Here is a 26998-nt window from a genome sequence, read left to right as displayed (position 1 = left end):
CACTCAAACAGTAATCTTAATTCCAAATTTCAATACCATTTAGTACTTTTTCGTTAACTAATAGTAGGTATTTCCAATATCATTTCAGCCATCAACGACCCTCATACCAAATTTCATAATTTGTACGCGTTAAAAAACTCCTTATATTATCGTTCATGCAATAACAAAATCGTACTAAATTTAGTACTTTTCGTACACCTGTGTATAACCTCAAAAAATTACCTTCTTATATGAACTATTTATACCAACCGAGATTCTATTTTCCAGCTCTATCAGTTCCCCCAAACCCAATTATAGTAATTTACATATAAATTCATAACAACGATTTGCGAAACCTCCTCCTAAAATTTCAAAAATTCCAAAAAAAATCCATCTCCATATCTTAACCCCACATACCAACAGTGACTATAAGAACAAATTTTAGAATTCCACCCGTTCCTACTCCCGATACAACATTTAGACTTCTTTAGTACAACCACATCTCTCAACGCTATACTGACGATTATACACAATAACAACAAAAATCGTTATTCCAAATCTCAGGATTCCAGCAGTATCTGTTCGTACCCATAAGTACGATTTTTCAAAATTACCTCAATTCTTCACTTTAACAGTAATTTTAATTCCAAATTTTAGGATTCCAGCTCTAACCGTTCAACCAAGTCTAAATTGTACGAAATTTAATACTTTTCGTACCCACAAGTACGAATTTTTAAAATTTCCTCAATACTACACTCCAACTGTAATCTTAATTCCAAATTTCAGAATTCCAGCGCTATCCGTTCACCCAAATTTAATTCTATGAAATGTGGAGCCATTTAGTACTTTCCGTACCCATAATTACGAATTTCCAAATCTTCTTTTATCCAACACTCCAACAGTAACCTTAACTCCAAATTTCAACCAAGTCTAAATTGTACGAAATTTAATACTTTTCGTACCCATAAGTACGAGTTTCCAAAACTACCTCAATCCTACACTCCAACAGTAATATTAATTCCAAATTTCAGGATTCCAGCCCTATCCGTTCACCCAAATACATATTGTACCAAATTTAGTACCATTTAGTACTCTTCGTACCCATAATTACGAATTTCCAAAACTACCTCAATCTTACACTCCAACAGTAATCTTAATTCAAAATTTCAGGATTCCAGCACTATCCGTTCACCCAAACACAAATTGTACCAAATTGAATACCATTTAGTACTTTTCGTACCCATAGTATAATTTTTCCAAACTTCCTCAATGCTACAGTCCAACAGTAATCTTACGAATTTCCAAAACTACCTCAATCCTACACTCCAACAGTAACCTTAATTCCAAATTTCAGGTTTCTAGCTCTATCCGTTCACCCAAATCCAAGTTGTACTAAATTTAGTACCATTTAGTACTTTTCGTATACATAAGTACGAATTTCCAAAACTACCCCAATATCACAATCCAATACTCCGCTAGTAATCTTGATTCCAAATTTCAGGATTCTAGCACTATCCGTTCATCTAAATCGTACCAAATTTAATACTTTTCGTGCCCTTAAGTACGAATTTCCAAAACTACCTCAATCCTACACAACAACAGTAACCCTAATTCCAAATTCCAAATTTGAGGTTTCTAGCTCTTTCCGATCACCCAAATCCAAGTTGTACTAAATTTAGTACCATTTAGTACTTTTCGTATACATAAGTACGAATTTCCAAAACTACCCCCATGTCTCAAACCAATACTCCGTCAGTAATCTTAATTCCAAATTTCAGGTTTCCAGCTCTATCCTTTCACCCAAATCGAAATTGTACTAAATTTAGAACCATTTAGTACTTTTCGTACACATGAGTACTAATTTCACAAACCATTTCCTTATATAAACACCACTTGCCAACCTTCATTTCCATACCAAATTCCAAGTTTCTAGCTAAATCCGTTCAAAATACACAATTGGTACTAAATTTAGTACTTTTCGTACACTTAGAGGTCGAATTTCCAAAAACCCTTCGGTACATCTTTCTAACTATCCATCAGTGATATCCATTCCAAATTTCAGAACTCTAGCTCTTGCCGTTTGCCTAATACAATGGGTACCATATTTAGTACCTTTTGGTACTTTTCGTACCTTTCTACGGCGAATTTCCAAAAACCCAGCCTTATCTCACACCTACGCACCGACAGCAACCCACAGTCAAAATTTCAGCTTTCTAGCTTCTGCGGTTTCGTCTGGGCGATGATATACATGTCACTCACTCACTCACTCACTCACTCACTCACTTATCACTAAGCTCTTTTATATATATAGATAACGTTCATAGCGCCCATGATTCGGCCATAACCTAAAAATCGTCATGAATAGTTATGATACGGGCAAAATGTGCCTCATCGAAATAATGGTTTTACACCCCAAGTATGTTTCAACGAAATCCGTTTTAGACAATTTGGAGTCGATTTAGCAATGTCCGTATGTCTGTCCGTCTGTCTGGCTGGCTGGTACGCACGATAACTCTCGAACGGATCAACCGATTCAGTCTATAATCTGCCTTTCGTAATATTTTGTCCAAACTTAGTTTAAGTTCGAAGCTGCGTTATATCGGTCCACTCCTTCCGGTACCTCTCCCACAAAAATTCGAAATGGTCGCAAAATTCGGGCGCACGATAACTCTTAAAGGAAGTAACCGATTTGGTACATACTTTGCACGTCGTGAAATTTCTACCAGACTTAGATGAGTTTCCAATATGGACTCAATTGGAACCACTCCTGCAGGTACCTCCCACACAAAATTTCGGAAAAGTTCAGTTTAGGACCTACTCTCAAATCGCTTTGATTTTTGTTGTAGCAACTTGTATTCACTGCCCCCCATACGACGATATAAGTTTCGTCAGGGGCAAGTCCATACTTCCTGAGAAAATAGCCTGAAAGTCACAAAACGAACCCTATGACACCGTGTGTAGTGGTTTGAGCGCAAGATAACTCTCGAACGGATCTGCCTCTTCGGTCCAAAATGTGGCCTTCGTAATATTTTGTCCAAACTTAGTTTTCGAAGATTAGCCATTGCGGTCCACTCCTACAGGTACATCCCCCCACAAAAGTTAAAAAAAAAATGTTCGGAAAAACTACGCGCACGATAACTCTGGAATGCACACTGGTCCCAACCTGCGACAAAAATCGATGTCAACAAATTTAACAAATTGTCTCTAAACATAATATATTTTTATATTCCAGCACAGTTTTTGTAATTTATAAGGGTATTTAACAAAACAAAACAGAAGAAGTTGACATTTACGTATGATCTCTTAAAAACTTTAAAAACATCAGTAAGATGGTGACTTTTTACAAGGCAAGTAACACAAAATTGAAAGGGTAAAATTATTTTTTTCGAAATGGAAGTTTCAATTCAAGGGTTTCTAATTACTTTTACATAAAAACACATTATTTGCATAAAATGTGCTGAAAATCACATTTTTTATAATACTTGTTTCCAAGTCCTAAAAATTGAAGTTGAGTTTTACTAACTTCGCCATCCTTCGCCACTCTCCAAATTTTTTGAAGAATGTTCGAAATAGTGTTATGTTCACACAAAATTTGGTTTCAGCTGCATATATTTGCATTTCCGTGTGTGACATTAAAAATATTGACGATGCCTCTGGTCGTTTCAGTGAATATGCCGTATTACTGTATTATCAGTTTCTTCTCTGTTTTGTGTTTTAATTGTTTGTTTTGGTTTTTTTTTCTTTAAGGATTTAGACATTTTTGTTTTGGGATCTACTTATGAGTGTATTTTTTTACATTTGTATATTTTTGATATATGCCCAGCAAAAAAGTCCTCCCAAAATCATGGGTTTCGTATAGGATTTTTGGCAGCCGTAACTACTCTCAAACCCCCTTCTTCCCCATTATTTTTACAAGGGCATGTCGCACTCAGTTTGTAGTTATTTTATGACCACTAGAATAACTAGTTATTCTGTGGCCACAAGAAGTTGAAAAGTATGGTGAAAAAAATCTATTTTTAGAACAGTTGATGTAGAGAATTTGTTTTAAATTTCATCACACATCTTACATTTATTTTATTTCGCTGTCTGCCCGAATTGAACCCACGAACCCTCTGATTTCTAGCCAAAGACACTACACACTATGCCACGCACACGAATATTAAGGGTTGCTTATGAACTTAAATGTGCAGTGCACATGTGCACCACGCACTGTTATTTTTTAATTAAAAAAAAACTTGAGTGCCGACGGTGAGCGGTGTTCAACGCTCAACCCTAGGATTTATAGTCGGACACACACTCACTGTGCCACCGTCGTCATTACTTAGTGAGGAGTAAAGTAAGTAGGTTTACCTTATAATTTTTTAAGAAGTAACCCATTACTTTTCAGATTACTTGTAATGCGAAAAGAAGCTTGTTTACATTACTTTGTAAAGGGTTACGTAATGACTACCGGATCCAAATTTTTGCTGGGTATAGCACCCACATAACGATACCTCCCGATTTTCTGTATTTTGAGGATTTTAGCTGCAGTATTTAACCGAACTAACTGTAATTTGACATTTAAGGTTCTTAAGTGTCACAACACTACTCCACTAAAAATTGTCAATATAGGTCCATGTTTAGGTATAGCTCCAATATTTAACTGGACAGCTGTGTTTAGGTGCCACAACGCTACTCCACTAAAAACTGTCAACATAGGTCCACATAACAGTACCTCCCGATTTTCGGTATTTTGAGGGTTTTAGCTACAAGTTTAAACCGAACTATCTGCAATTTCACTGAGGTTATCAGTGGTCATGAAGGTTCTCCATCAAAAATCGTCAACATGGTGGTCACGAAACCTTTGTACCACAAATCGTCAACATAGGGCATATAACGGTTCCTCCCGAATTTTGACATTTTGAGTGTTTTTGCTTAACTGTTTTACCAAACTTCGCGTAATTTGACCTTGAGTTTCACAGTAGTCAAAAAAGTTCTCAGTAAAACTTTTCAATATTGTTCGACTTTTTGCTCCATTTTGGTATTGGCCAGTACCTCCCAATTTTCGAAATTTGACGTGTGAGGTTTTATGCAGTCTCGAAACTTCCCAACAAAAATTGTAAACATACATGTGTCCATGTTTTGGTATAGCTTTCATATAACAGTACCTCCCTAAATTCACAAATTTTTTCCATCAAAAATTGTCAGCCTTCGTCCAGATCTGATTGAACTCATGTTTAAGATTAGATAATTATTTAGATTACACTGTGCGACAACAAAAAAAAATGACAAGGAAAATCGAGTAGATTATGAAAGTAGAGGTAAAAATATGAGACACGTGTATCGGCGTTTTAAAAGTTTAAGTGTTTTTGCTTAACTGTTTTACCAAACTTCGCGTAATTTGACCTTGAGTTTCACAGTAGTCAAAAAAGTTCTCAGTAAAACTTTTCAATATTGTTCGACTTTTTGCTCCATTTTGGTATTGGCCAGTACCTCCCAATTTTCGAAATTTGACGTGTGAGGTTTTATGCAGTCTCGAAACTTCCCAACAAAAATTGTAAACATACATGTGTCCATGTTTTGGTATAGCTTTCATATAACAGTACCTCCCTAAATTCACAAATTTTTTCCATCAAAAATTGTCAGCCTTCGTCCAGACCTGATTGAACTCATGTTTAAGATTAGATAATTATTTAGATTACACTGTGCGACAACAAAAAAAAATGACAAGGAAAATCGAGTAGATTATGAAAGTAGAGGTAAAAATATGAGACACGTGTATCGGCGTTTTAAAAGTTTACGTCGGAAAGTAACCAAAATAGGCGGGGCATTTTTAAATTTTTCGAAATATTCGAGTTTAGATATCTTGGAATCCTTGAATTTCAGGTATATTGTGTTTTCGGCAATTTTACTTAGGAGAGTGTGGGAAATATTTTTGTTAAAAATGTTAAACCTCATGCGGTTCATCAAAGGGGTCTTTTTTGTCCTTTTTTCGAAAATCGGTCAAAAACTCATTAAAAGTGTGTTCGTATAAAATCCGAATATTCTACAAAATTGTTCGTCATAAAATTTCTCACTCACTCCTACTTTGGTGGCATTTACGGAATAAACCTTAGAAAGTGGCATAAATGACTATATCATAACTGGGTTCGTTATGGTCATTAATGATACAGCTATTTATGTCAATTGCTAGGGTTAATTCCGTAAATGCCACCAAAGTAGGAGTGAGTCCCATCATTGTAGTTTTTTGGACCACACCAAAGTGTGCATGTGAGAGCCCATATGGCACCTATATTTTCACTGGACCATATCCGTAGACATCTAATGTATTTTCGCATGCAATAAAGTAACCAATGGATTATGCTAACTACGGAATTTAAGTTGAAAGTATTAAAAATACACAATTTTTGCAGGTCCGATCTGGTTTTTTTTTTTTATTTTTCAAATATATATTCACCACAAATGTTTTTAAAGCTGTTTTAATTGAACGCACAACATCTTCTGTATGAATTTATAACGAAAAACCATCAATAAGATATTTATATTTTTCAATCACAACGACAATCTGTATGAAAATTGGAAAATATGGCCCTAAAACCTATATATCAAAAACAAGTGCTGCTAAGAATTTTATATATTATGGTTACAGATATCTTTTATTCAGAGACTCATAATGAAATTTCATTTGAAACATTTCTTTCTTTAATAATATTCCCAAAAAGTAAAGGATTTTGCTAGATTTTGATCCAGTATAAAATTGTGTAAAATTAACAGTCCAAAACTAAAACATAAAATTTCATCCTAATATATATAAATTTGTAATCTAATTCTTTTAAAGAAATAGTGTACATAGATTTATGGTTTATTTTGAAACTCATAGTAAAATTTTGTGTCGAATTTTTCATCCCTTGACACTTTTCACCTCTAACCAAGTTTTATATTACTTCCATGTGTCAACTAGAAAAAAGAAGGAAAAAATTTTCATCAAAAAATTGGGAAATATTTTCATGGTTTTTCACCAAAATTGATACTGATATTTTCATGCTATAGAATGTAAAAAGACATTTCATTTCTTTGGTGACCTAAGGTGAAATTTGACGGAGAATATTTTTGTCTCTGACATCATCTCTCTAAAATTATGTTTTGTGGGACAATTTTGAATATACTCAGATGAAGTCCGACTTTAACCCTAAAACGTGTTTTTCATTTTTAGAGATTCCTGGCGATTAGACAAGAGTTACAGATTTGGTGTATTCTGAGACCTATAGTAAAATTTTATGGCGAACAATTTTGTAGAATATTCGGATTTGATACGAACACACTTTTAATGAGTTTTTGAAAGATTTTCGAAAAAAGGACAAAAAGACCCCTTTGATGAACCGCATGAGGGTTAAAATTTCCCACACTCTCCTAAGTAAGGTTGCCAAAGACACTATATACCTGAAATTCAAGGATTCCAAGATATCTAAACTCGAATATTTCGAAAAATTTAAAAATGGGCGGAACTTGCCCCGCCTTTTTTGGTTACTTTCCGACGTAAACTTTAAAAACGCCGATATACGTGTCTCATATTTTAGCTCTACTTTCAGAATGTACTAGGTTTTTCCCATCATTTTGAAAAAAATTGAATTTTGTTGCACAGTGTTAGATATTTATTTTTGCATTTATTTATTTAATTATTTTTGTATTTGTATTATTCCAGATTACATGTTGGAGGTTTTAGTTAGTACACTAGTGAGATTAAACTTTTCATCTGGTTGGATGGTATAAACCCTTCCAGCCACAATAAAATCGTTATTAAATTAAATTCCATTGATTTTTTTAAAAACTGTCTTAGGTAGAAAAATGTAGCAAAACTAAGTCCATGTAGAAGAAACGAAACCACTGAAATAATTGACTTTCCTTGAAGACTGTCAAAGGCATAAAAACTGTAACAAATCAGAAAGCTTAGGAAAGTATTAAAACCCATGCTCTTGTGCATCCATGAAAGCAAAAACAAAAACACACCCACCTACATTCATATGTATGTAACAATGTATGTATCAAACGGAAAGTAATAAAATGTCTTGTATGTTTTCAAGTTTTTAGATATTCTCCTGAGGATTTGTCGGTTGACGATTGAAATACATCAGTCATTGAATATAAAATAACATCGGTTCAGATGAATGGAGATGAAAGATGTTTCAGACATACAAATACAAATGTATTTTCGAACAACATCAAAACAACTCATGTACAAATGTCAATGGGAAATAAATAAACTCAAAAAAAAACTGTAAAAACCAACAACAAATTACAACTGTTACAATAAGCAAAATACGATGAAACGGAAAACCCATGTTTCCTTTGACTTTACAAGTTCATGGCAATACATTTTTGTTGCACATTTGGGCATATCGAAAATGAAGAAGAACTTCTTTTTCAATATGCGGAAGTCACACAATAAGGGAAATCCTACCAAGGTTGTGGGTACATTAGTATGTATTTGGATTTAGAAAATTACAGTTATTTACATTGGCGAGTACTGTTGGAAGAATTTAGTTAACGTTTGACTTCAAGAAGGTGTAATTTTTAGTCTACAAAAATCTTGAAATAAGCGGATCGATAACGGAACTACTACCAAATATAGAAGTAGGTTTGATAATTTTCTTTTCACGCAACAGAATGATAGAGAAATTCCAAGTTCTTAAGTGGATCTATCTCGATCGTGGGCAGTCGCCTTAGCAACTACATGTTCTAGTTCGTCTATACAGTCGAACATCTCTATAACGTCGCACTTGGGGACCGAAGAATTGCTACGTTATAGAGAAAATTAGTTATAGAGAAACCATGGCCAAATGGTTAATTTTTCCTACACGGAGGACAAAAAAAGGCCTCTCTAATATATGTCCCAAACATATTTTGCAGCAAACATATATTTGTTTGCAATCAGTCCCAAACATAACATATGTTTGGGTCCTGCAAACAAATATATGGTTGGGTGCAAAAAAATTATGTATATGTTTGGTTGCAAACAAACACAAACCCAAAAACCACAAAAACACAAACTCATGCACCAGTGGGCGATTTCTGAGAGCAAGGGAGCGTAAATTTCAATTGAAACGTATGCTCACTGAAATGTAGTTTTAACGGCTTTATCGGTAAGCTTGCCTCTGTAAGGATCACAATTACAGTCCGATCATCACGAAATGTATCATAACTTTTTGTGAAAATGTGAACATTTTACCTTAACACTTGAGAAAAAATTTTGGAAAAATCGGAAAGAAAATTAAGCCAGATATTCAATCTAAAGTACACATACCTTCGGATTAAAATTATTTAGTAGATGGCAGATATCTTAAACTGTGAGAGAATATAATAATTTTTATACCCTCCACCATAGTAAGGAGGGTATATTATGTTTATTTTTCCGTTTAAAACGCGTTAAAAAATAATTATTTGCGATCCTACAAAGCATATATGGGCAATATTATTGAAAATTTAACATCGTTGAAGCCAAGGTTTACCCCTTTATAACTCGCGAATAGTGGTTGTATATTGCACAATTTAAATGCTTTTGGATAAAATGAAATGTTTTTAGACTTGGCAAAAAATATTGGCCTTAAAAGATAATTTGCGTGGAAGCTGTGGCTATATTTATGTTAAAAAATTGGTAAAAATGGGTTGAAGCCAACGTGACTTTTTTTGTTTTCTCTCGATTTGTGATTAAACCACATTTTGCCCGATTTTCCTGTCAAAGTGAAAGTAGAAGCCAACTAAATAAGGATCATCTCACCAATGTATAACTTTTCAAAATTTGATCTGCGTCTACCATTAAATGATGCTGACATTTTGAAGCCAGATTTTAAGGGTTTTTTGAAATTTACATCTAATTTCGTTCCGCAAACAGGTTTTTCAAGAAATCATATATAGGAATGAAGAACTCACGATTCTGATTTATTTGATATATGTGTCGTGAATGTAGCCTACACATCTTCAGAGAAATCTGTATCCAAATACGAAAATTTTGTGCGAACAAATTTCTAAAAATCATATATTTCGGGTCTAATTTGTACAATTGGCATTCGATTTACTCGTGCATGATTGCAAATTTTGGATTTTACGTTGCGGATCTAATAAATCATTACTCGTTAAAATCCATCTCCAAAAACGAGAGATAGGAGAAATTCCAAGGTAGGAAAATCACGTAATATTGTTTTTGAAAATATCGCGCATTTTATCGCGTATTCTGTCGGCCGCTTGCACTGCTATGAAAAATCTAGTGCATCATCTTCATTTTTGCGGAAACAGAGATTTAAAAACTTCACTGATAAGGGAACTACATTCATTTTATCCCAAAAATAGTGTGTGATGCTACATCCACGGTTCTTGACTGATTGCCTTGAAATAGGTATATATCGATGCAGATTTTCATGGTGACACTAAAACCGGATGCGGAACGAAATTGTATGAACTTTGCGCAAATTAGCGATGTTTTATAGGGTTTTTAATGCTAAGATCCAGCCGATGCTACATCTTAGCGTCCAAATTATATTTCGAAAAATATATACAAATTAAACGATATGGTCTTGCTGTACATGAAAATCACATGCGGACAAAACGAATTTGATAATTACGCGATTTACACATATTTTAATAATGCATATATGTTACAGCGGTTTATTTGAACTCTATTTCCGTTTAAGAAGTCTAATGATTTATTTCAACAACCCGATAACTTTCCTCAATGGGAAACCTTCTATGTGAATGTAGATAAAGCAAAATCCGCCCATTTTCTTGGGAGTTTCAAGAAAAATAAAAGAAGTACTCCTATAGAATTTTTCCAATATTTTCAACTCTAGAATGCATGTGAAAACTATTATTCCAAACCAAAATTTGTTTTTTGTAACACAAATATGTGCTTATTTTGGCTATAATATCCTAACTACTATCCCGATGATTATAAGTTTAGTCTCTTTCTTTAAAACTGTTACTTTTTTGTAATTTTTGACGGGTAAATGGACCAATATTTTCAAAAAATTCGGATTACATTTGAAATTTTGTCAATTTTTTGTAAATTCCGCGAATGCTGAGTTTACAAATATTATGCAATCTACTTAATGACGTCACTTCGTGATAACTTTTTAGTGACAATTGTGCTCAATAAAATAATTAGGCTTTTTATAATAATTTTTTCTTAAAAGTGGAAGTAAAACCGCGATAACATTTGTCCGCAACAACCAAAAATTTGCTCGCGAGCGGATTTGTACTGGGGAATTTTTTCTTAACCTATGTACCAAAAATCGTTAATGTAGCGCGAAAAGAAAAAAATAAATTTTTTGGAAATGGAACATGAAATAATTGGCAACATTTCCCATATATTCTTGATCAGGATAAAATTCTGAGTTGATCTAGTCGTCTGTTGTAATCACTGTAGCATCCACAAAAATTGCACCCTAGTATATTTTTTTCCATAGACAGGTCAAGGTCGAAGATGGGCTACATCGGACCATGTTTTGGTACATCCCGATTTTGGGTATTTTGAGGATTTTAGGTACCAATTTTAACCAAACTGTCTGTAATTTGACTTTTAAGGTTCTTAGGGTATTACAAGACTTTCCACTAAAAACTGTAACATAGGTCATCCATTACGACGGTAAAAGTTCCCAGCAAACTGTTCGATGCCAAAGATGCCATTCAATCATGGGTGCAAGTGAGCTGGCATGTCATCTTTTTAGCATCTTTTTATGACTTCTTTTGTACGGTTCAAATACTAATGAAAAGATCGGATCTTTCACGACTTCGTTTGAACCAACTCAAAATATGCCATGAAATCACGTCATCGCATGGGGCAACTCCACATTTCTTGGTAAAATAGCTCGAAAGGTGTAAAAACCCCTATGTCACCATATGTGGGGTCGGAGAGCACGATAACTCTCGAACTGTTCAACCGATTCGGTCCAACATTTGGTCTTCATCATATTATATCCAAACTTAGTTTCATGGGGCAATACCGGTCCACAACTTTCGGTACTTCTCTCCAATATTTAAGAAATGTCACTAAAATGCTAGAACGATATCACATTAATGGGGCAACCAATTTGGTCCAAACTTTGGATCTCCTAATTTTTTGTCAAAATTTTTTTTTAACTTCTAAAATGACCCATGTCGGTCCTCCCTAAAGGTAATCTCCCACAAAAGTTCAACATTTGTGTCTTAGTCTGAAGAGGCCTTAAATATATTCGATCTGTTCGTAGGTGAAAGTTTCACTTCACATTGGCTGAGGGTATATTTCTGTCGGTAAAGCCGACTGACACTTTTTTACTTGTAATCTATATTTTCGGGCAAGATTAACAACAAGGTTAAAAACTTCTCTATTAAACTTGTGGTTTACCCCAATATAACGGCACCAGGGACGTACGCAGTATTTCATTTCGGGGGGGGGCCCAACTTGACCAAAAATCATGAAAATTAAAAATGTTGTGTATCGTTACGTAAAGCTATTTTAAAGGGGTTTTAATTGATTTTTTGTACATTCAATATTGCCACAAAGTATATACATTCAAAATAGAGAGATCACAATATTTTAGATACAAAATTGAAATTTGGAACTGATTATAATATATTAGTCCTTGGATGAACCATATCAGACCACGTTCGGCATAGTCTCCTTACAAAAGTTTTTAACCAAATTCTCCAACAGAAATGAAGCAATAACTAAAAAATCTTTCAAATTAATATTACCCATATAGATGTACGTTTTGGTGTATCCCACATTAGCTCTTATTTGGCATTTTGGGTTCTAAATCCCGCAGCGAATAGCTTTCGAAACATTTTCTATATTCGAGGCTATAAGCATAGTTTTTAAAAATATCGTCAGTAATATGGATTTTTGAAATCATTTTGTTGGGAGAACTTCCATGCAAGAAGTGGTGAAAATAGATCCACGTTCGAACGCAGGGATTGCATTCGCGAATATTTCGAATAGATATTGTTTGGAAGATATAAACAGTTCGATCTGAACATAACGCCGTTTCTTCTTTATCACACACTAAGTTCAGTGTCATTAAAAAAGTTTTGTATTATTGTAAGAAAATAATATTCTTTAGTGCATAAAAACACGAAAACTTTACTATTTTACCAGAAGTGATAGAGTCCGTAAAAACCAACTAATAATTCAGAAATTACATTAAAAAAAAGGAAAAAAATATCAGGAGCCGGGCGATGCAATCTACGACTCATAGACTCCGAATCCCACTCGCAGTACTGTTTGAGACTACGCTAACACATGGTCGAAAAATATCTCTAAAAACGCTCGGCAACATTTTAGTTAAATCCTGAAAAAATAGTTTAAGACAAAAAACTCCATCTGATACATCAATGGTTGTTGTTCCCGCTTATTTCTATCTTAATTGTACGACTAGATGTTTATGGACTCGATGACCTTAAAAACTTTCCAACGACCAATCACTCCTGTCGGCACAGCGGAGACAAACTTATGAAAGTGCATAACTTTTGTTTTCTGGAAAACAAGTAAAAAGTTACAGTCGGGTTGGCCTACAGAGATATACCCTCAGCCTGTGTGAGTTGAGACTTTTATATATAAACAGATCGAATACGGGCTACATAGCCAATTTTTTTCTATAAATTGTATAGCCAAAAAGTTTCAGAATTTAATATGTACGTAATTTTAGGATGTTTCCGCCAAATCGGTAATTGAAATTTTGTGTTGAAGGTATTTGAAGGAGTGAATCGATATAATCCACATTCGAACCTACTCTAGGTTTCGAAAAATCGGATTGGACTTTGCTCAAGATTTGCCCCATACGACGGTACAAGTTTCATCAGGGGCATGTCCATACTTCTTGAGAAAATAGCCTGAAAGGTGCAAAAAAACACCTATGACACCGTGTGTAGTGGTTGGAGCGCAAGATCACTCTCGAACGGTTCTGCCGATTTGGTCCAAAATTTGGCTTTAGTAATATTTTGTCCAAACTTAGTTTAAGTTCGAAGATCGGCCCACTCCTTTAGGTACCTCCCCCACAAAAGTTCAAAAATTTTCGGAAAAATTGTGAGCACGATAATTCTTGAAGGGAGTAACCGATTAAGTCCATACTTTGCACATCGTAAAACTTCTAACAGATTTAAATGAGGTTCCAAAATAGACTCAATTGATCCACTCCTTCGGGTACATCCCACACAAAATTTCGGATAAGTTCACGTTAAGACCTGCTCTCGAATCACTTTGATTTCTTTTGAAGCAACTTGCATTCGCTGCCTCAATTATGACGGTAAAATATTTTTCAGGGGCAAGTCCATACTTTTTGAGAAATAAGCCCGAAATGTGTAAAAAAATCCATATGAGGTGGCTGGAGAACAGGATAGCTCTCGAACTGATCTGCCGATTTCGTCAAAAATTTGGCATTCGTCATATTTTGTCCAAGCTTAGTTTCAGTTCGAAGATGGGCAATACCGGTCCACAACTTCCGGTACTTCCCTCCAATATTTATAAAATGTTACTAAAATGGTATGCACGATATCCTTTTAACGGGGCCATAAAATTCAGAAAACAGCTTAAATACATTCCAGCTGTCAGTAGATGACATTTTCAATTCACATAGGCTGAGGGTATATCTCTGCCGGCCAAGCCGATTGATACTTTTTTACTTGTTGAGATATAGAAGTTCAGGTCACATTTTTAGGTTTTTTGTTAGGTTTTCACGATTTGCTTCAAAACAGTAAGTCTTGTCGAAATGGGACTACAGAAAATCTTTACAAGATTGGGATTCGTAATTTTTTTACTCGGTTGTACCATTTTTGAGATATATAAGTTAAAGTTGGGAAATTGTAGTCCTGACATTGTTTTATAAGGCGACGATACAGTCAGTGAGTTGTCCAAATTTGTACTTCTCTATCTCAGAAATGGTAAAAACTACGAAAATAAGAACAATATTGTAGATAATTTTCACTGCTACAACATTTTCTTTAGTTCCATTTTGATGGGGCTTGTGGTTTCCCAGCAAAACCGTCAAAAACTAAAAAACCCTAAAAATGCAATTTTTTGTTTTTCGATTTTCTCATCTAAGCTTCTTTCATTTAAAGCTGGTTCAAGAGCACCGTAATGTACAATACAAATAACAGCAGATTTTAATACAATACCATATAACGAAAGTTTGAGCATTAATTTCGTTTACGGTTGTTTTCAGCTACAAATTTGTTACTAACAGGAAAAAATTCAGATGGGCACGCTATTTATAGCAGATATTATCACTTTATAATGCATAACAATACATTTTTCTACATTATTTTATCCCACTGTTTAGCAACAAGTTAATATAAACTAGGAATACAAAATTTTGATTAAGGCAGTAAAACAATTTTCTAACTGCTTTTCGAGATATACTCCACGGAAAACCCTTGATATGTCGTACATATTGTCCAATAGACATTTCATTTTATGTACTTCTAATCCACACAATACTGAATCTGTAAATGTTTTGAATACAAAATGAGTTTAAAGCCTCAAGACCTTTATATTCATTACAGAATTCCCAAACACTGGCATGGCATAAGGAAGGAATTCGGTTATACTGGACGTTTCTCTAAAAAGAGTATTCAAACAAAAAAAATTTAAATATTTCTTAGACAACATGATGAAAAAGTACATTTTCAGTACAGAACCTTCAGAACAATATCAGTTTTCATTTGAAATTTTAAAAACAAAAATTATTTTAGAGAAAAAATCGTAATAATTTGTTAAAGTAGCTCAAAAGATTGTAGTCGACCAAACCATTTCGGGGGGGGGCACGGGCCCCCAGTGCCCCCCCCCCCCTGCGTACGTCCCTGAACGGCACCGTCCGTTTTACCTGACAGAATCAGCTTAAATTAGGATTTTGATATTCCCAGTGCTAAAAAATCTCTACATAAAATTGTGAGAATGAATTATTCCCCAAAATAGTTGTGTATAAAATCGAATGACCGTCCGAATTTATTCTCTTCTTACTTGTTTTTGTAATAAAAGGAATCCACCCATATTTCTATAGTCAAACGTGGCGGATGTACCTAAAACATCATACGGATACAATTGTGGAAACAGTTTCATTTAAATTCTACTGGCATAGGATGAGTGTATGCCAACTAAGCCAACAGTTTCTTGTTTACTGTTGTATTTTTAAACAAAAATGCCCTTTACAATCGTTTCATCGAATTTACCCTATTGTCTGATTACTTTCCTATTTCAATTATTTTGAATTCTGCACATTTATGACACTTCACCCTTATATAAATATTTAAGATGGCAGCGAAGTTTATACCCACAAGAGATTAAAGGTGATTATTGACATGGAAATATAAAAAAAGAAACTGAAGAACACAATTTATATGTTAAATTTACATCAAGTATTTTGTTATATTCACTTTCCGACTTCTTCATTTTGAAAACAATAAAACCATGAGAAGAACAATAAAAAAACCTACTGTCATATTTTGTGAAGGGTAAACAAATTGAAAAATTACAACAAAATCTCAAAGGGTTCATGTATGGGAAAGAAACAGAATTTGAAGGCAAGCCTTCAAAACATGAACGATGATAATTGTTTTAAAATTTAAGGTTTCACATACACTCATGGGATTGATGTTTATTGTGAATTTTAAAATGTGGAAATCTTAAACAAAAATTTAATAAATTAAAGGGGACTTTTTGGAGCCGGGACTTGTCAGGCCATGTGTGACACAGGTATTGTTAGCAAAAAAATTCCCATTAAATTAAAAATACACAACACAATAACACAACAAATTAAAAGTAAACATTTATATTTTATTAATGTTCAAAATAAAAACGCACACAGGCATAGATACATACATATGTACACATAACTCCCACTTGAATACTTTATTTCGGTCTATTAAAAATTACTTTTTATAACATCAACATTTTAGGCGACACAACACAAATTCATGGTTTGATTTAATAAATTTTTTGCCTTCCTTCCACCTTTTCTTTTTCAGGCGTTGCCCACATCACATCGGAGTTAAGCTCATCCTCCAATCAAATTGATGTCAACCAGGTAAGTTCATATTTAAAATGACTGAATATGAACAAGTTTCAAATTTGTTGTTTGGCATTTTTCGCATTGTTTATTTTGTGATTTTAGCCGCCAGCCATATTTCAGTTGATATACTTCCCAGCCCCCTCCATTAGCCATTCTTCATTCTACCAACACAAATTGGCACACTCAGCCATTCATTTACACACACTTGCATCTGTACTGTGTCTTTGTCAATGTCATTGCATATTCTCATGAATATGCACACATAAAGCCGCATGGTTTGGTGTCTGTTTTCATACAGAGACCGTCTGGGTTGTGATTTTTTTTCTTGTGCTAATTTGAATATCCTTGAATGCATCCATCCAACACAACCAATCCTTTCTTTATCCATTTATACAAATTTTCTCCCCACAATGGATGGAAGGATGGATGCATTGTGCAGCTGGCGGCCGACATGGCTTGTTGATCCTTTTGCAACTGATGCTATTGCTGATGGTTCGCCGCAAGGGCTGTGGAGGAGAACATTTTCTGAATCTCAACTCAATTTTAGCATTGTTTAGATTCCGACAATAGGCTAGACTTCAATTAGTAATTTATATTTATTGCAATATAATTGAGACATTGGGTAAATTTTAGTATAATGGAGCCTCCTCCAAGTTCTTTTCGCACTGTTGTAACGAAGTGTTTCACTTTGCAGCTGGGGTAGATGCAGTAGGGCCAGGCTCGTCACAAGAATTTATTTTTGTTTAGAGACCATAAAGAGAGAGACACACATTCGTTAATTGTACCCTCCACCATATGGAGGGTATAATTAAATTTGTCATTCCGTTTGTAACACATCGAAATATTCGTCGGAGACCCTATAAAGTATATATATTATTGATCGGCATAAAATTCTATGTCGATTTGACCATGTCAGTCCGTCCGTCTGTCTGTCTGTCTGTTGAAATCAAGATACAGCTCGCAATTTTAAAGATAGAGAGTCAAAATTTGGTACAGAAGTTTTTGTGTCTTGCAGGATGGTTGGTATTGAAAATGGGATATAACGGTCCACGTTTTGATATAGCCCCCATAGAACGGTACCTCCCGATTTTCGGTATTTTTAAGGTTTTAGCTTCATTATCCTACCAAAATGGCTGAAATTTGGTACGTAGTCTTCCTTAGGGGTATAAAACTTTCCCCCAGAATTGTGTCGGTATCGGTCCACACCTTCATATAGCCCCCATAGAACGGTACCTCCCGATTTTCGGTATTTTTAAGTTTTTAGCTTCACTATCCTACCAAAATGGCTGAAATTTGGTACATAGTCTTCCTTAGGGGTATAAAACTTTCCCTCAGAATTTTGTCGGTATCGGTCCACACCTTCATATAGCCCCCATAGAATGGTACCTCCCGATTTTCGGTATTTTTAAGGTTTTAGCTTCATTATCCTACCAAAATGGCTAAATTTGGTACGTAGTCTTCTTTAGGGGTAAACAACTTTCCCCCAGAATTTTGTCGGTATCGGTTCACACCTTCATATGGCCCCCATAGAACGGTACCTCCCGATTTTCGGTATTTTTAAGGTTTTAGCTTCATTATCCTACCAAAATGGCTGAAATTTGGTACGTAGTCTTCTTTAGGAGTATAAAAAATTTTCCCCAGAAATTTGTCGGTATCGGTCCATGCCTTCATATAGCCCCCATAGAACGGTAGCTCCCGATTTTCGGTATTTTGAACGTTGTGGCCTCAATATTCCACCGAAATGGCTGAAATTTGGTATTTAGACTTCCCCTTTAAATTTGTCGGTATAGGTCCACGCCTTCATATAGTTCCCATGGAAAGGTACCTCCCGATTTTTCGTATTTTGAAGGTTGTGTCTTCAATATTCGACCAAAATGGCTGAAATTTGGTATTTAGTCTTCAATGTGATATAAAACTGTTCGCCACAAATATGTCTGTACAGGTCCACGCTTTCATATTTCCCCATTTCTGGCTAAAATTCGTCGGTATAGGTCCACGTTTCGATATAGCCCCCATAGAACGGTACCTCCCGGTAACGGTACCTTTCGTAATACTGAAGATTGTAACGTCAATATCCAACCGAAATGGCTGAAATTCGTTATTTCGTCTTCCAAGAGTTATAAAATATTCCAGAAGAGTATTATCAGTATAGGTCTACGTCTTCCTATATCCCCATAGAAGCGTACTTCTTGATTTTCGGTATTTTTAAGTTTTAGCCACATTCTCTTACCGAAATATAGGAAATTTGGTATTTAGTTTTCTTTGAGCCTAAAAACTTTCCGTCAGAAATTTGTCGGTATAGATCGACGTTTTTAAAAAGCCCCCATAGAATGGTGCCTCACATTGTTTTACCGAAATTGCTGAAATTTAGTATTAAGTCTTCTTCATACACGAAAGGAAACTAATTATTTCATTTTACTTCAATGCAACTTGTGGTGGAGGGTATAACAAGTTCGGCCCGGCCGAACTTAACGCCGTTCTTACTTGTTTTTTCATAAAACGTTATAAACACACTTTATTTCTTCTAACACGGAAACACTACACATAGTTAACACAATATCCTGACATTCAATATTCTGGTACATATGTTGTTGGGTAAATGCATTGGAAGAGGCGTTAGCACGAGATGATGGGCGTAGCGGTTTTGATGTACACAAGGCGGTGGGCAACGGCTTTGTCACAGCAGCGGCTCGATCAATGTTGATGACAGTGCATTTGACAGCGACGTTATCACAGCCGCGGTCTAATAAATGTGGTTGACGACAGCGAGATTGGTAGAAGATATGATGCTTGGCAGCGATGTTAGCGTAGCAGCGGTCTAATGGGAACAAACGTTGATGACAGCGACGTGAGACAGTCTGGTATACACTGATGTGTTGTCGAGAAGCCAAGGTTTCGTTTTTCAACACCACTTGACTCAGACGACCCCACAACAATTATACTATTGGCGACTCGATGCCCTGTCGAATAGCCAAGGTTTTTTTTGCAACACCACTTGACTCTGACGACAGCACAACCGAGAGACCACTAACTCCGAGAGTATACTGCAGCTACTTCCACTGATAGTCGAGGTTTTGTTTTCACACCACTCGACTACGTAGAAACAACTATCTACCTTATTTTCTACAGAGTCAACGTTTTGTAACACCACTTGACTACATAGAAAATACTATCTACTCTATTTTCCACAGAGTCAAGGTTTTGTTTTGCAACAGCACTTGACTACGCAGAAACTACCATCTACTATACTCCCACAAAAGCCAAGGTTTTATTTTCACACCACTTGACTCAACAACCGCCAACAGACGACTGTCTCGATTATCTCCACAGTACCTCCTTTTATACCTGTTGGTCGCTGGCCGTCGTTCCATTCCCTTTCCATCGGCGTACAACATATTAATGTGGTTAATTTCCGCTAGGTGTCTCCATTACTGTACGTTAGTGTTTTTGCCTTACCACTGGGGGACCTTCTGGTCGTTACGTTTGAAATAAAACTCATTGATCATTTATTCAACTTAAACTAGATTCTTATATTCATACAAAAAGTTTTAATTGGCAAATGACATGTTTATGTACATTTATGTACTTCAAATGACATAAAATAACATCACATTACATTTCAAATTAATTAAATAAAGAAAGAATAAATATATTTGTGTGGCCAAAAACGAGTTGGGCGTTACACTGTATCCAATAGTCTAAATGGCTCGTTTTCGACCCCGTAGCCCTGCTTCGAACGAGCAAATTACCCATCATTTGCTTCTCGTATTGTCGCTGTTGCTGCATACACTTGACTCTATTCATTTTGACAATAAATGACATGAACACAACATGAAAATTAGGCATTTGGGAAACATTAGGTTTTCGTATAATAGCGAACGTGAATGACATGCTGATTAGCCAATTTAAAAGTAAAATTGGGACAAATACAATGCATGTTTGAGAACAAATCAAAAAGAATAATTAAATTGCAGATTTTTTAATATAACGGAAAAATTCTATATATTTAGAATAAATTTAAAAATAAACTACCTTTTATTATACGAAATATATACAATTATGTTGGTCGCACTGCGCTGCTTAAGAGTCGATGTGGATGTATGTTTTAGATGTTCTTTTCATTCCGAGTCAATCGGAGAAACCGATCTGTACACTTGAATTTATGTACCTAACCCACATTCAATTCTAATGAAAAATATTATTGAGTACTTACATGTACAAAAGTCATCACAATTACATAGCATTACACAATTGAATCTAAAAAGAAAAAGGTAAAATGTCTTAAAAGTAGTAAAAAAAATTCAGATAATAAAGACTTTTAGTCACCCTATCCCACTGTTAACTATTTTTTGTCAAAGAGGTGTTCAATGGGCAACAATTAAAGAAATTGCTTAAATGCAAAGAATTTCAAACTTTACTAACATAAGTGGAAAAGGAAGCATCGAGTAGTTTGGTGCTGTGATTTTTTGGGAAACAACAAATCCGAAAGATACAAACATATTCAGTTTCGGGGAAAGAATGCTGCGCATATGTTGGCTGATTACTGTTGGTCAATTTGTCGTGAGAATAGTGATAATTACAAACGTAAAAGTATATACTTTTCATAAACAATGTTAATGTTGAATATCTGTGAATAAGTTAGTTTCATATGTAAAATTTGAGAAATTAATTTTTTTTAAATGGAATAAATATTTATTAAACAAGTAAAAAGTCGTTAAGTTCGGCCGGGCCGAACTTTTTATACCCTCCACCACAAAATAGTCTTAATTAAAACGGAATAATTAGGGTCCTTTCACAATTTAAGGTGAAACAACTTTTCGACAATGGATAGACTCCTACTGCCTCCCACTATTGCTTAAATTACACTGTGAACACAAATGTTGGGGCAGAGATAATTCCTTTTGGAGATGAAAGCCCTTAATGTGTGTATATTAAAAACCCCGAAGGACAGGTGCGCCGTGAGTCGAACTTCCGCGTTATGGTGTGATGAAGTTTTTGCAAGAGACCCTGTAAGCCATCATGAATTAGCATTATATCTATGTTTGTTGTTTTTGTAGAGCACTTAAGCAACAGTGAACAAAGATATAAAGCTAATTCCTGAAGGCCCACATGGTCTCTAACAAAAATTTCATCACGCCATAACGCGGAAGTTCGATTCACGGAGGATTTGTCCTTCGGGGTTCATAATATACTCACCAAGGCCTTTCTTCCCCAAGAGGAATTTTCCGTGCCCCAGACTTTCACCTCCATTTTGTTGCACAGTGTTATCTAATCTAATCTAAAAAAATGTGTTCAGCTAGGTGAAAGGTACCACCTACGGGGCTATATCAAAGAGTCAACCTATCTTTAAATTTTTTGGCGGAAAAGTTTTATAGCTGCAGGGAACTTCAAGAGTCAAATTGAGGGTAGTCTCATCAAAACAATGTAGACCCTCAAAAATGGACCCATGTTGACGAATTTTAGTGAAGAAATTTCGTGACCACTGAAAATTCCCGAAAATCGGGAGGTACCGTTATATGGGGGGGATATACCAAAACATGGATCTATATTGACGATTATTTTTGAATAGACAAAATTGTAGCTAAAATTCTTTAAAGTACCGATCATTACAGCTAGTTCGGTTAAAAATTGCTGCTAAAATTCTCAAAATACCGAAAATCGGGAGATACCGTTATATGGGGTGCTATACCAAAACATGGACCTATGTTGACGATGTTTCATTGGAGATGTTTTATGACCACTGAGAACTTCAAATGTCAAATTACAGCGATTTCGGTTAAAAACTGTAGCTAAAATTCTCAAAATACCGAAAATTGGGAGGTACCGTTATATGGGGGCTATACCAAAACATGGACCTATTTTGACGAAGTTTGGTGGAGATGTTTCAGGATCACTGAGAACCTCAAATGGCAAATTACAGCTAGTTCGGTTACAAATTGTAACTAAAATGCTCAAAATACCGAAAATCGGGAGGTACCGTTATATGGGGGCTATACCAAAACATGGACCTATGTTGACGATGTTTAATGGGGATGTTTCATGACCACTGAGAACCTCAAATGTCAAATTGCAGATAGTTAGGTTAAAAATTGTGGCTAAAATTCTCAAAATACCGAAAATCGGGAGGTACCATTATATGGGGACTATACCAAAACATGGACCTATGCCCATATCCTTTGGGATATAAGTTTGTTGATCACTAGGAACCCTAAGTGTCAAATTATGGCTAATTTGGTCTGCAAATGTGGCGAAGAACGTCAAAATACCTCAAATCCGGAGGTACCGTTATATAGGGGCTACACGAAAGAGAGAACCGATGTAGCCCATCTTCGAACTTGTCCTGCCTATGGAAAAAAGACCCTCGCGTGCAAAATTTCAGCACTCTATCTCAATTATTGCGGACGCTAGAGTGATTACAACAGACGGACATGGCTAGATCGTCTTAGAATTTTATCCTGATCAAGAATATATATACTTTATAGGGTCGCAAATGATTAGTTCGATGTGTTACAAACAGAATGACAAACTTAATATACCCTCCATACTATGGTGGAGGGTATAAAAATAACTAAGAGAGGTAGAATACTGAAACTTCGGGAAGTGTTGCACTACATGAAGGACATTATATTTTTTGAAAAAAAATTGCAGGATGTCCTTGTTATCCTGGAAATCAATAATTAATAATTATTATATAAAGCCTATACTCTCCTCTTTAATATGACACCAACACCAGCATCGTACGACGAGTACAAGTATTTAAAATATTTTTTTTTTAATGTTGACCTATGAAATTTGAATGTCCTCTAAAAGGTCAAAACGATGAGAAAACGAAAAATTAAAAAATAAGTTTTGCTTCATTTTGCCTATACTTTCAAACGTATATAGTCCGGTTCAAGTGTAATTTTGGCTGTCGGACGGTGTAATCAAGGAAAGAACGCATCGCTCAAATTAAATCTTTGTATGTCGATAAAGGACTATCCTATAGCTGGTTTAATGAATATAATCGTGGCCGAATCTTGCAAAAAAAAAAAAAAACGATGGTCTTGAAGGTCGTGAACGGATAATAAAAGATTACCATGTTATATACCGTGTTATATACCACCCTTGCCCATTTCTTCCACCAACTAGCATTTGATATTGCATCAGCACCTGACCGCATAAAGGGATTTTCTCGCTAGATGCATCAAAATTGATCAATCGTTCAAAAAAAAAAGTATCAGTCGGCCTTGCCGTCAGAGATACACCCTCAGCCTGTATTTAGGGGGGTTTTCAAAATTTTGGGCGTATTAACCGACAAAAGTATGGAAGTATAAGCTAAAAATTTGCGCGGATATCAATAGATAGGGGTTTTTTTTATCACACTAGCCTACGAAAAATATAATATCGCTGTAAACAGGGCCACTATAAAAACCTTCGGTAAAAATGCCCAAAGGATCCTCGAACCACACAAAATGTTGAACATTTGTGTGGGTGGTACCACAAGGATTAGACAGATAGGGGCCAAATTTGAGCATAAACTAAATTTCGAAAATATTTAGAGATCCAAAGTTTGGACCAAATCGGTTGCTACGAGAAATCGCGCGTACCATTTGGGAGGGGGAGGTACCAGAAGGAGTGGACCTATAAGCACCATCTTTGAATTTCATCTAATATTCGAAAATATTACAATATTTAAAGTGTGGAAGAAAGTAGTATTCGTTTCGAGCTCTCCATCATGTAGTGGATAGATGGAGTGGATGGTGCCATAGAGGTTTTTTACAACTTTCGGGCTGTTTTGTCAAGAAGTATGGACTTGCCCCTGAAAAAACTTTTACTGCCGCAATTGAGGCAGCGAAAGCAAGTTGCTTCATCAAAAATCAAAGTGATTCGAGAGCAGGTCTTAAAGTGAATTTATCCAAAATGTTGCGTGGGTGGTACCCGAAGGAGTGGACAAATATAGTCCATATTCGAACTGATCTATATCTGGTAGATATATTAGGATGTGTAAAGTATGGAACAAATCGGTCACTCCCATCAACAGTTATCGTGCGCACAATATTTCGAACATTTTTGAACTTTTGTGGGGGAGGAACAGAAGGAGTGAACCGATATGGCTTATTTTCGAACTTAAACTAAGTTTGCACAAAATATAACGAAGGCCACATTGTGGACCGAATCGGAAGATCAGTTGGAGAGTTATCTTGCGCTCCAACCAATACACACGGTGTCATAGGGGTTTTTGTACATTTCAGGCCATTTTCTCAGGAAGTATGGACTTGCACCTGATGAAACTTATACCGTCGTATGGGGGGCAATGACTAGAAGTTGATACAATAAAAATCAAAGCGATTCGAGAACAGGTCCTAAACTGAACTTTTCCGAAATTTTGTGTGGGAGGTACCCGAAGGAGTTGACCGATTGAGTCCATATTGGAACCTCAACTAAGTCTTGTAGAAATTTCACGATGTGCAAAGTATGGACTAAATCGGTTACTTCATTCAAGAGTTTTCGTGCGCACAAATTTTCCGAACATTTCCTAACCTTTGTGGGGGAGGTACCGGAAGGAGTGGACCGAACTTCATCTTCGAACTTAAACTAAGTTTGAACAAAATATCACGACAACCAAATTTTGCACCAAATCGGTTAATCCGTTCGAGAGTTATAGTGCGCTCCAGCCAGACAGACAGACAGACGGATGCACATGGCTAAATCAACTCCAAATTTTCTGAAACACATTTCGTCCAAACAAACTTGGGGCACATTTTGCCCGTATGAAAATGTATATACCCTCGTTAGCATAACTGCTGAGGGTATAAAAAAAACTTGTGGATTGGTGTAAAGAAATTGTGAATAAAAGGATCGCGGTACTTCAAACGACGTTTATAAGATCGTCACAGACGACGAATCTTAGATCAGGAGCCCGAAACAAAACAGGAATCCACCGTTTAGGTCTTCGAAAGCGAGCCAAATCCAACAAAAGTTGTTCATGTAAGAAGCAGTTCGAAGCAAATGGTCGTCTGTTTCTTCGGCAAAACTGACCGTGTGGCAACTAAACGGCTTGAGGAATGTAGGACATTTAATTACAAACTACAATTTGTATACAAATTTTCTTCTTCTAAATTCATAAAATTATACATTTTAAATACAAAACATTCATGTCAGCTGAATACTGTTTGCGATGCCGAAGGCAATGAGAATTCGCCAGTCATATATAGGCTTTTACTATAAAAAATTATAAAATTTATTTACGTATATCAAAGAACAAAGCGCTTAACTAAGGAGGGAAATTGTTTATTATGTTTCTGCTTTTAGTTAATTCAACACAGTTTTAAATCTTGAAGAGTATTTGCATTCGACTTAATATTCATTTTTTAATTTATTAAAATTAAACACTTCCATCCCTGCATTTGCATTGCACCATGGACATTTATTCCAATAGTGTTGGTTCATATCCATCAAAAGACACCTTAGTTTCCCATTAACTCTCCGTTGGGAAAAAATAACTTTTTAATATACCGTAATAGCAACAACGTCCACATCCGATATGTCCCTGCTTCCATAAAAAGCAACAGTGATAGAAGTTGATGTTTGTATGTGAGTATAATACATACTCACATAGAAATACACATGGTGCTTACACCTTGGACGTTTTCGCGGATTCTGAATCTATAATATTCATAGATGAGAAAAATCCAAAAACAAAAAAATCGCCGGAGCGCTTTTTAAATAAATCGCGATTTAAGTTGACATTTTTAGGGGTTGTTTAGATTTTCACGATTTTGCTTAGAAACCGCAAGTCCTATCAAAATGGGACTAAAGAAAATGTTGTAGCTATGAAAATTCTCTGCAAGATTTTCCTTTATAGTATTCTCGTCGGTTTTACCGTTTTTGAGATATAGAAGTTGAAATTGGGACAATTCAAATTCAATTCTGTATCGCTCCATTATAAAAAAAATGTCATGACTGTAAATTCCCAACTTAAACTTATATATCTAAAAAAATGGTACAACTTAGGATAAGTTACTTAAGCC

The 26998-nt window shown here is 35.4% G+C and overlaps 1 protein-coding gene across 13 annotated transcripts in view; it reads left to right on the top strand.

Moving 5' to 3' along the window:
- Nucleotides 1-26998, top strand: part of LOC141398615 (otoferlin-like) — a 454472-nt gene that overhangs the window by 159420 nt on the left and 268054 nt on the right. For all 13 annotated transcript variants that reach the window (XM_073976043.1, XM_073976050.1, XM_073976038.1 and 10 more), the window contains one exon: nucleotides 16945-17003. In XM_073976043.1, coding sequence (XP_073832144.1) covers nucleotides 16945-17003 — 59 coding nt within the window. The remainder of the gene's footprint in view (nucleotides 1-16944; nucleotides 17004-26998) is intronic.

This window comes from Musca autumnalis, unplaced genomic scaffold (genome assembly GCF_047663935.1).
Source record: "Musca autumnalis isolate F117 unplaced genomic scaffold, ASM4766393v1 scaffold_3, whole genome shotgun sequence".
Classification (NCBI taxonomy): domain Eukaryota; kingdom Metazoa; phylum Arthropoda; class Insecta; order Diptera; family Muscidae; genus Musca; species Musca autumnalis.
Note: the sequence above shows the minus strand (reverse complement) of the source record. Positions and strands in the feature narration are given on the sequence as shown.